General features: G+C 27.2%; 1 protein-coding gene across 1 annotated transcript in view; it reads left to right on the forward strand.

Annotated features, from left to right (window-relative positions):
• LOC107164967 (glutamate receptor 1-like) overlaps window positions 1–12,623 on the forward strand; it is a 194,479-nt gene that overhangs the window by 153,445 nt on the left and 28,411 nt on the right. The window contains exons 12-13 of the mRNA XM_089220024.1: window positions 1,750–1,844; window positions 8,545–8,984. Coding sequence (XP_089076150.1) covers window positions 1,750–1,844; window positions 8,545–8,984 — 535 coding nt within the window. The remainder of the gene's footprint in view (window positions 1–1,749; window positions 1,845–8,544; window positions 8,985–12,623) is intronic.

The raw sequence follows: 12,623 nt of genomic DNA on the forward strand, positions 1-12,623 counted from the left end.
CATAACCCAAGGACCTCGCATCTGTGATTTAAAATATGATATAAATAATTAGTGAATTCAGTATTTCTGTAAAGGTGGCAAAACTACAGTTAAGTTTATTCTTTAACTTAATATATTATGGAGTTTCAAATTTATATATCACCTAATCTTTGTTTCAATTAATTGTTGGAAATCAATAGTATATTCTATAATATAGTAATTTACTAGATACATATTTAATTTATGTTAATTGTAAATTTAAGATAATGATGGGGACATCGGCTTCAGATAGAAGAAAAAAGTCGACTTTTTTGTAGACTAAATACATATACTTGAATACTAAAAATTTTCAGAATTGGGAGATGTGTGGGAAAGGTTATCTATGACAATAGTTAGGCTAGGCAATTCCCTAAGTTTCGGGGTCATCACAGATGATTAGACCATATGACTATAATATAAAATATAGTACCTACATATTATATACATCACCATATCCGTACCCGAATACAAGTATCACTAATGCTATCCATTAACAACAAACAAGAGCTTAGCAAAATGGGCTAACAGTTCCCTTTTCTTCCTTGTTACTAAAGATGAGATATAGCTGTGTAGGCACAAACTATAAAATCCCAATGTCAGTGATATTTATATCAGTTATGTTAATAGAGTTTTCATAAATTAAAAATAATATATAGTTGTGTCGATATTATAAAGATAATATTAAAATGTTAACTATACATTCAAACAGTTTGCATACAAAAAAAGTTATGGTTAAAGATTTGCATTAGTTAACAATTTAAATCAAATAAAAAAAATATTCTTTGTTTTATGAGTAAAAAAATCAAATTTGATTTTATGGAATACTGATCTTGCTCAATAATTCCTGAAAACTATTTTGTTTTTTTTGTTTATTTTTTAGAAGTAGGTACTAACATTTTTTTTACCCTCAAAGTACCAACTATATCCAATTTTCTACCTGATACCATGCTCAAAGTTGAAAATAAAAATATTTTCGCTGCTCCAAAAGAAATTACACATCATTGTAAAGCCAATCACTCCACTCAGAGTTTTAAAACAATAATAAATAAATGCTCATTTAAATTAATATATTTATATAACTCTTGTGTTGATCAAATATTTCATTTTTGATCATTTCATTTTAAATTAATTATCTAAACTTACTAGTATGGCATTAGTATTTAATTTCGATAATTACGTTTCTACAGTACATCCAACATATTCATGAAACAAAAGACGATGGTATGCTTCGTGATCAGTAGGTATGCAAACTGTGTCGATGGTCGTTTATTACACATCAATGTCGACTTTAAAGTTTGTCACAAAGGCCTAATATTGTTCCTCGCAATTACTCGATCTATATAGTTATTATCATCGACGAGAGGTATCTACATTAATATCGAAAACTGTTTGAGTTCTAGGTATCTGCTAATACCAATATTGAGTAACTATTCAGTCAGAAAATAATTCTCAATGAGTAAATAATAAACCAAACAATGTTTATAAATTTAAGCATTTAATTATATTCATTTTTTTTTTCTTTAGTGATGTATGTATTGATTGTTAGTTATTATATTAAGTATATAGATATATCTATAAAACATTAACTAATATTGCACATTAAACATGATTTTAATTTGATTTAAGAATAATAATTTAAATATCTATATGTAGATACTATAATATTTTTGGTGAAATATGGAAGTAATTAGTAATTTGATTTCATTATTTATTATTAACGTATTTTTTCAGATGAATTGCGTACTGTCAAAGATCGAAGATATGGAATGGAGAATAATGAAGTTAAAGGTGGTTGGGACGGGATGGTTGGCGAAATAATCAGAAAGGTATGTGATATAAACTTTGTAAAACGTCTACTGAATTGATAATTTTTAAATTGTTTATAACTATAGTAATTAAAAGTAGTATTTAAACATTTCATTTCGTCTTGTTTCTATAAAGCAAAAATAATTGTATATAAATAATAAATATAGTTGACCTGTTTAAATGTTTAGTCAACATTATTATTTATACTATTTTAATTTAAATGCCCCTTGTGTATAATAAACTGTATAATAACACAACATAAAATTAAATTAGAGTATCCATTATATTTGTTTTTAAAATACATTTTATAGTATTGGAAATCAATTTTGAAGTACCATTCATATGACTGGTACCAAATAAACCGTTTAACTTATATCAATGTTTGTTTAATTAAAATATAATATTCTTTATCGCTAATGGTTTTTACACCGAAGTTTTAAAATTAATTTTGGTTTTTTTAAGTTTTTTTTTTAAAAATACAATGCGTATTGTCATTATGCATTATTTATTTATTATAAACATTAAAATTATTTTTTATAATTATTAAAATCCAACTAAAAGTTACTTTTGCATAACGAAAGTATAAAACTTTATAGCCCGGATTTTTGTCTTTTATATACTCTGTTTCTGATATTATTTAATTTTTTAAACTTAATCAGTTTTTATTTACTTTAATTGTTCAATTTACACAAAATGAAAAATAAAAAGGGAAAAACCTCCAAATTGGTTACAATATCCGTGGCAAAGCTTTTGCTAAGGTTTTTTTTACCGTTGATTGTACGAATATTATTTATAATATAGGTTTGTATTCCGGTTTCTTGTTTACCTTCATACCTTCACAAAATATTTTAATCATTGATGTAAACATTGTATAGTGCACTCAATGAATATTATTTAATTTTATTAAAATCAATTGAATTTTTACTATTTAATTAATAGACCACATATCACTACGTTTGTGACTATTGTAATTTGTAATACCTAAGAAACATACATGGTGGTAGGTACTCAGTTTTTCTATTTAAACCTAATATAGCTGAGATATTATATATTACATATTATCATAAAACACAATGAAATAAATTAATTGAATAAACAACACTATAAATATTACCTAATAATATTGTTTATGGGATTGTTGATTATATTTGTTTTTGGGTCTAAACGAAAGTAAGTAATAACATCGTTTTATATAAATATTATAGTAATCCTCCATAAATTATGATACAATTATTTCTAACGAAATGAATATGTTTATACTTTATTAGGTTTTAATTTGTATAAAAACTATTGAAGATTTTAGATTGCAATTAAAAACATTTACAATCATGGATTTAATTAGCCATTGAAATATCTGTTTTTAAAATTTGTGGATATTTAATATTTATTGTATTTATTTTTTAATTTGATTTTAAAATGTACAGCATATTTAAGTGTGAAATCTAATCAATTACCAAATACTTGCAAGTAATATTTTTTCCTTTACAATATAATTTAATTGGCAATATTTCAATTATGAAATGCGGCTAATTTAAGTGCTTATATCTATAAACAATTTAATTAATTTGTTTTCATTGAAAAGTTAGCATAAAAGTTTTTTTGTTTTTTTTCTGAATACTTTGAAGATCTACCTATAGAAAATTATGTTAATGGAGTATTTGTTTTTAAAAATAATTATTGGTTGTATATTAGTACTTATGTAGGTAGGTATATGGTTGTTATTTTAAAAATAATAATCATACTGAAATATCTACTTTACCGATTATTTCGTTAATGATTTTGAAACATAATACTGTATAGGAGTGCAAAGATTTTTATAAGCTGCACAAGTTTATATTTCAATTATTTGAGTGTGGCTTGGTGTGGCGCGTTGGCTGCTACCAATAGCGGAATTCGACTGGGAGTAAGTAACGGCCACAGCTACTAGCTCCCGGATGGGTGACCACAGGCGCGGATTCAGGGGGGGGGGGCTATGGGTGCTCGAGCACCCCCTGTCATCTAGCCACCAACAAAATAAATTTATATTATAAATTATATAATTTGTTATTTTTCAAAATAAAAATAATAATAATAATAATAATATCGGTGCTTTTCGTTATCACCGTCACATATGACAATAATAACTATTGTTAATTGTTTTCGAAGTATACTTACTTGTATGCAACGACACGCGTCGACGGCGGAAAGCACCGATAACAATTATTATGAAAAAAAAGTTAGCACTAATAAATCAAATAGAAAATGATAATATTTAAATAAATAGTAAGGTGTAACAATTTTTTTTTTGAGCATCCCCTGTTAAATTTTTCTGGATCCGCGCCTGGGTGACCATCCGGGTTCATAGTAGTTAGAAACCTTGCCATACATACACGTGTTTGCTACCTACCGTAACAACCGTAAAAACAACCTACCGTACTAAAACCTTACCCCTACTACAGTTCATAACCCCTAAAAGAGCTAATGGCCTACGTCACCGGGCTTAAGACAATAAAAAAAAAAATTATTCAATTTTGAATAAAAACATTAACTGTGTTTCGTGCGGTGTAGGTGAGTTGATTCCCGAGACCTATTTTATGTATTAGTTGATTCCCACCTCCCGGCTCAATATTAGGTATGTACGAGTTGATTCCCGGTTCATTAAGAGGGACTTACAAGTTGATTCCCTATTGTTGTATATTAATTATCAATATATTGCACAAGAAAAGAGTTTATAACCGAAAAGAGTTCGACCGTCACACACAACGACACAACTCGCTCTTGTCCACCGAGACCACACGCATGCATGCGCGCATGTGTGTTGGTCGAACACAATATTATCAAAGATTATCGTCATTATTATTATCTATGTTTATATATTATAACGCATATTTTATTGGTCACGATAATTGATTTTAGATGGTTAGATAGCAGTTTTTATAGTTGAACATAATCTCTTAGTATTAGGCGTGTTTCAGTATTGTTGCAACCATTATTAGTTCAACATAAATTGTGTCGTTCTGTATTTGTATTGTGTACATTTTTGAATAAATATGGAATTTATATTGAGCGAAAAGTCCAAACCATTAATACCAATGGATGGATTTAAGTTTTGTTTCCATAAAATGCTAGCAAACGATATCCAACGCTGGACTTGTAGCAAGAGTGTAAGTGTTATTTAAAAATCGATTTTAATAATAAGATTATAGAAAGCAACACAAATCATAACTATGACAAAATTGAGGAAAATATTAGTAAGCGGCAAGCGCTGAGCAATTCCTTAAAAAGGAAAGCTGTTGAAGATGTTTTTGCGAAGCCTTCAAAATTAATTCGCAGAGAGTTAAAACACAGAGATATAAGTACTTTAACAAATAATGACTTATCTCTAATACGACATAATATACATCGAGTTTCGTGCCTCATAAAAATGATTACAAATAAATTCTGAAAGTTATGATTATTTTATGCAGGGAATTCTTCCAAATGGTATTAAAATACCTATATAATCCAGATTTTACGATAAACTTATTTTCCGATTCTACATTTTTCTTAAAAAAATATAATCGGAATATTTATTGAAATACCTACCAGTTTATATATGTTTTTTAATATGTAGACATTAATTATAAATTATACATTTTAAAATATTTTGCCAGAAAAAAAATTTAAATAAATTTTACTTCTATTGTTGTTATAATAGTAGTTCAATTTAATAATTGTTTGATTACATTATATAAAAACCTAAAGTATGAATTAATATCATATATGGTTTCCTGAAACAAGCTCGAAATCGTATTATTTTTATACTTAGGTACAATAAGACATTCTTAGCTTGCGCTATTTACAATTCGGGATGTAAAATATGCAAATGCCCCGGGTTCCTAATCACGACAACTAAATTTAAAACTTTTTAATAGTATAGTTACTGAGTGGCTAATAGTTATTAATAAAATTACGTCAAAAGAAGATTAGATTAAGTCATAAAGAAATTTTCATTCTATATTGAGATGGTGCATTGGATCCGTTGACATGTGATTGAACTTAAAGAAACTTTCAGCCAAAAGTTTAATGTGGTCTTGAGGTTTAGGGAATCTAAAATGTTTGTGTATGTCAAGGATAAAACATGGAGAGTTTATTACTTTTTTAAAGATTTTATTTTGAAATATTTTCAATTTGTGGATTTGTGAAAATTCGACCAAAATAGAATAAGCATATCTAAACAGTTGGTGCATTACTTATTTATAAAAAAGTAGGGAACATTTATTCTGTATAAATAGACTTCCTGATTAGAATAGATAATAGCATCATTAGACGATGATAAGCTTATAGGAGTATAGACGGTAAGTGCATCCACAAAATTAATCTTTTATCCAACATTACATCAAGATACTTAACTGTCAGCTTCTAAGGGATTGGTAGATCGTTGAAATTGAGTAAGGGTGGAGTATGGTTACGACGTAGACTGAACACTTACACTTTTTCAAGGATTTATTGATATTTTCCAACTATTGCTCTACGACTACAAAATTCTTACAAGGTTTTGTAAATTGATTGTTATTGGCTTATTATGCTTATATTTAAGATTTAGTGAAAATTATTGATTCGTAGCAAAATGGGCCATTATAAAGTATATAATAAATATAATGCAGATAATTTAGAACAGTTTTTTTAATATATATGACTAAAAGTCTCCCTTTTATCATGGTCAAAAAAAAACTTAAAAATGTCAAAATTTTTTTTGATTGAAAAAAAATTGAAAAAATTATGAAATAGACATTTTCTTGAGTTATTTTTAAATAATTTGAAGGAAAAAACAATTTTGTAATTGTTTGAATTTTTAACGAATGAAAGCAACTTATATTTTCAAAACTTGAGAATTAGGTAAATTTTAAAATTTCTTGGTTTTTAAATCTTACACTTTGATAACTAATGCTAATTCAGGTAATTAATAAAAAACACACTATCGTGGAAACTGTATATGATATTTTTTATTCGTTTTATAATATTATTCAATACCAACATCTATTATGATATTATACACAATTCAGTTTTATTGGACCAGGTCTTTGTTACGAAATTAGAGGTATAATTTAAAAATGTACAAAATACTCCTAGTGACACGATTTTATACCTGCATTATATTTTGAATTAGGGTACCAACTTTTCAATTAATTGGCATACTAAATAAGTGTGTGGCGTCTGTGGGACGTAAAATATGTAGACATTGAATACAGTAGGAACAAGTATTGATCATCGAGTACCTAACACTAGCTGTTATATGCATGTTCAAAAATATAAAAGTTTTAATTTATTTTGACAGAAAATTGTGTGTTCTATGTTAGTCAGAAATGAGTTTATTATATGAAATTCAAATACCTATAGGTAGTTGAGTGCATTGATAAATTTTAGTTTGTACAATAAGTCTTGATAACTTGTCAAAAGTTTTAAGATATATCAATAAAAAACAAAACCTGTGTGACAGTACTTTTCAAATAAGTTACTTATAATATATATTGTATATATACATATATATTATAAACTTTTATGCTGGTTTTTACAAAGAAATAGTTGAATTGTAAAATGGCGTGCTAAAAACCCAATTTAATATTTTGAAATTATTTCCATACACTCTATGTGATAAGTATTTTCTAAATTACTTTTTCAACAAATTTGATTATGGTGTTAATAAACTGATTGGACTGTAACGGTCATTGGTTAATTTTTCATTCTGGTTTTTCGTTTTAAAAATATTATAATTATTATAAATTATTATAATAATTTATGCGATGCAAAAACCATTGGAAATTTGAGTATATAATTATTTTATTAAAAAATGCTTTTTATGGGCTTTTTCGGTTCAAATAGAATTACGTAATATATTAACCTGGTTAAGGAATATATTTGTTTGTATGATTTAGATAATTAGATTGTAAAACTGCAATGATAGGTGTAAGACAATTTAGAATGATTTTGCAATTGTGTAACAAAAATTAAAATGTATTGAATCAAAATATTTTATTGTTTTGGTTTTAAATATGGACACTTTTGGGAATAATTATTCTTGAAGATTTCTTATTATAATAGAAAATTGTATGTAAAATTTTAGCTGGATGATATGTTATTCGTGATTCGTCAAAACTTTTATTAATTGATCAATAGTTGTCAATTGAAGACGGGTTTAATGCTAATGGGAAAACTGTATGATAATTGTTTTTGATAGTGAACTATGAAAATGTTTGAAATCTTATATGTTGTCCATAAATATGCGGTTTTTTTTTTTTAACCATCTTTAGTCGATTGGAGTGGCTTAACTGATAACATCGTTTTTGTTTACATTTAAATTTTGGTAAAGGTATCTAATGATTTTTATTTTCACTGCGGGTGGATAGATAAAGTAGTATGATTTGGTCTGTTCCCTTGTCAAGAAAATATAAGAGAAATGTTTTGCTTTAACTCTTGGAGGATTCAACCATTGTTCTAGAGAATATACTGTTTGTTTTTACTATAAATAATGTAACATACAGGCATAGAGATCCACAGCTTATGATTTAGAACAAATTATAAATAACTTTTCACGACGGCTTCTACGATAATCAATTCGGAATTGTATAGTTCATAAATTAGAAACAACAAATATTTACCTAATATAATATGTCCTAAATAGTTTTAAGTAGTGCCCGTGATTTAAAATATTAAATTAAATTAATTTGTTTGACTTAACCAATTGTACTATTATTATTGTAGGAAGTGGACTTGGCCATTGCACCACTCACCATCACAGCAGAACGGGAGAAAGTGATTGAATTTAGTAAGCCGTTCATGTCGACGGCTATCAACATCTTGATTAAAAAACCGTCGAAACACAAGCCCGGAGCTTTCAGTTTCTTATCGCCACTGTCACGAGAGGTGTGGATCAGCGTCGGGTTTGCTTATGTAGCCGTCGTGATCGTCATGTACGTCGTGTCGCGGTTTTCTGCACACGCCACTGCCGCGGCACATGTAAGACCAGTTCACAACAGCTACGGCGGTATAGGCATAGGCAGTGGCGGTGGCGGTTTAGGGCATGAACTACAGCAAACCATACCACCACCCCCAATGTTTGTTCATAATCCTTTCACGTTGGCAAACAGCATGTGGTTTGCAGTGGCGGCTATTACTCAACAGGCCTGTGACATCGCACCGAAGTAAGTTTCACTGTGAAATAATAATAATAATAATATTAATAATAATAATAATAATAATAATAATGCATACCTAGTTGTCAATAATTTCCATATTAAAAGACTGCATGCTGAATATTTAAACATTGTGTTACTTATACATTATGGTGGTGTACATTATACTGGCACCCTCGAGAGAATAACTTTGGGTAAAAACATATTACCTTGTCACGTTTAATGATATCAAGTTATACAAATAACGAAGAACATAAAATCAAAAACATAATTATAATTGTGTTTACACTGTACCATTTTTTATCATTGATAAGATTTAATGGGATGTGATGAAAGTTATAAATTTGGTGTGGTAATTTAAAACAAATGGTTGTTATTTACAAATAATTTTTATTCTTATTATTTTCAATTTGATACTACTTAAATGAAAATAGCGATTGGTTTATTGTATTTTAATAACATATAGAAACTATTTTATTTATTTATTTTTTTTTGTAAGGAGAACCCGCGGCAACATAGGCCATTGGGTGTGGGGTGGTACGGTACGGGTTATTTTTGTATGTTTGTTTGTAGGTTTTTAAGTGGGTAGGGTTGTATCACGTGTTTGTGTATGTGTGGCAAGGATATGTTGCTAAAAATCCCGGATGGTCACCCATCAGTGAGCTAGCAACTGAGGCCGGTACGTACGCTCAGTGCGTTTCCGTAGATTGAGCGTACGACCACGCCTCACCAAGCCACACTATTTTATTTATATTTAGATTAATGTGGTGTTTTTAAAATGTTGAGGGGATTACAGTAATTGAAAGTCTCGGTCACATCCTTGGGGCGCTTATTAAATCATAACTCATAAGTCATAATAATATAAGTTAATAAAATTGTCAATATACAATGGTTAATAATAATACATAAACATATACTACTACTGGCCATTTAAAATTGTACTGAATAATTGTTAGATTAATTTTATTAGTTTTTCTGCAAAACGATGAAAGTATTGATCTTACAAGGATAAATTATTTCTTCTGATAACATTTTTCGTAGTAGAAGGAGCACTCTCAAAGTTATAAGTGACCATTTTCGATACTAAGTTTTATCAAATTTCAACTTCTGGAAGGCCATTTTTGATATTCCCTTTATACTCTTTAAACGGAGGGAAAAACTACAAAGAAAAAATATTATATTGGGCATTGCTACATTGAATGTTGAAAATAGATTTTGGTTATTCCATTAATTTAAGATAAAATAATTGTAATGAGTAGAAATATTTAAAAGTTATTCAACTCAAATAAAATAAATTATTAAGTTAGAAAAAATATTTAAAATATCAGGTTTGTATTTTTACATAATATATTAGGAGTACACCTTTAGGTACCTATATAATTTAATATATTATTAATTTTTATATACATTTAAAAATATTTAAAATAAACTATACTTTATTATATTTTTAACTACCTTTGTATTATTCATTAGCCTATTCAAATTGTTTATTTTGTTTCTTAATACTATACATTTCTTTATATGTTTTTAATCATAGAATTTATTAGTTACTACTGAAATTAGCCGCACATTAATATGAATGTTTCCGTCAATCGTTTTAATTTCACCGAATATTTTCATTTCACTATAAACATCTCTATTATTTTAAATTTAAATAGAAAATCAATGACACTTTAAAAGATTTTAATTGATTTGATCTAATCACGATGTTGGAAACAAATGTAATATTACGTATTTTATATCTATGAAAATTATTTTTATTATCTGATTGATGTGATGTTATGTATTGATTTTCAATGATTTTTATTTTTTTAAGCATATATTTTTTATGCCTAAAGACACTTCTAATAGTACCTAGGAAAATTCTTCAATCTTTAATTGCGAAGGGTAGTTTATTGCAGAAATTGAATTCAATTAATGCTTTGGAAGGTAATAACTACTAATAAGTATAAAATATTTAGTACTTTTGTAAAACTTGATAACTATAGATACTTGAAATCGTTTACGATACGGGTTCAAGTTGCAGTATTGTGCTAAACAGTTCCCACCCGTTCCCGGTATATAAAAGGGGGGAGGGAAAGATACTTGAAATCGTCACAAAGTAGATATCTGTGTACGTATTTTCATGCTGAAATTTTGAAAAGGTAACTTATTTAAAATTGTTGATAGACAATTAAAATCTATGAATTTTTTTGTCTTCCACGAACATTAATACAATTTGTTATAGTGGTTTTTACTTGAACATCTAAAAAAATATTCCCTTTAAGTTAAACTTTGTATAATTTAAAAATATAAAAAATGCATTGCATCAAGTTTTTTTATATGTGTTTGAAGTTAAAATTTTTAAATAAATTTTAAATCTAAACGTAGAAAATGAATTTTTAATTTTGGAATAAATTAGTTTAACCTGCCGTATAATTATTTATTAGTGTATTACTACTAGTTACACTGAAATAAATATGCTATAAAATATTCTTTAAACTTAAAGGTAACATTATTATGGAGAGCTTCTCATAGGCTTTTTATTATATTTTAATTTTAAAGCGAGTTATGAGTATTTTAAGATATACAAACAATTTATAATTTTAAAATACTCATAACTCGCTTTAAAATTAAAATACAATAAAAAGTCTATGAGAAGCTCTCCATAATAATGTTACCTTTAATTTTTATGAGAGGTCAACTAATTTTAAATTTTAAACTAACAGAGCTAGCCTAAAATCCTAATCTTAAGTGCCTCCAATGGGTGGCTTCTTATCTCCAGCCACTCAATCCATGTCACCTCCATCACATGCACTTATTGTAAAACAACATTTACAGATTGTGTATATTTAAACGATAAAAAAAAAAAACTAACAGAGCTAAACGTGATTTTCTGAGCCTAAAATTTGTTATGTTATGCACTTGTAAGACGGAGACGGAGACAACACATACGAGTTTCGGAGTGTAGCGTCTTCTTAAATTCAAATTTAATACCTACTCAACCACGAGGTATCATCGACATTGTATACAATGCAGCCGATTATCTTCACCGATTTTTTCTATACATTTATCATTTAAATGTACTTATCATTTAATTTTAATAAAAATTAAAGTTCATCATATGTATGCATAGAACTTCTGTAAATATTGCTAAGTAATATTATACTATCATAATTATTTTCACAATTTATATTTTAAACTTAAGATATTTGTGAATAGAATTTTAATAATAAAAGTGGATAAAATAAGTTATGTTATAATTTTTATTGAGTGTTTAAGATGTTTAGCAGGTGAAGCATTTAATTTAAATAACTATATCTAACTGAACAATATGTTTCAATGACTTTTAATCTGTAACAGGTGAAAGTATTACAGTCTATGTTTTAACCACTATTATAACCTTTAAAATTAATAAAATTTTTTCAAATTTATTCTTAAATACATTTATTTACGGTTCAGTTGTTTTAATCTTTAAACCAATATTTTTATTCAAATATTTGTTCTTTTTATAAACTTAAGCTTTAGTAGGTATATTTATTTACTTAGCACTACATTTTGTTAGATTATAGTTTTATTTATCTACCTACTAAAATACTTAGTAAAATGAACAAAATTTGAAGTATCCTTTCATTTTCTATTTACATTTCACATAATCGATTATTATAC

The sequence above is a fragment of the Diuraphis noxia genome, unplaced genomic scaffold (genome assembly GCF_037042655.1).
Source record: "Diuraphis noxia isolate RWA-SAM2 unplaced genomic scaffold, SU_Dnox_SAM2 contig0002, whole genome shotgun sequence".
Taxonomy (NCBI): Eukaryota; Metazoa; Arthropoda; class Insecta; order Hemiptera; family Aphididae; genus Diuraphis; species Diuraphis noxia.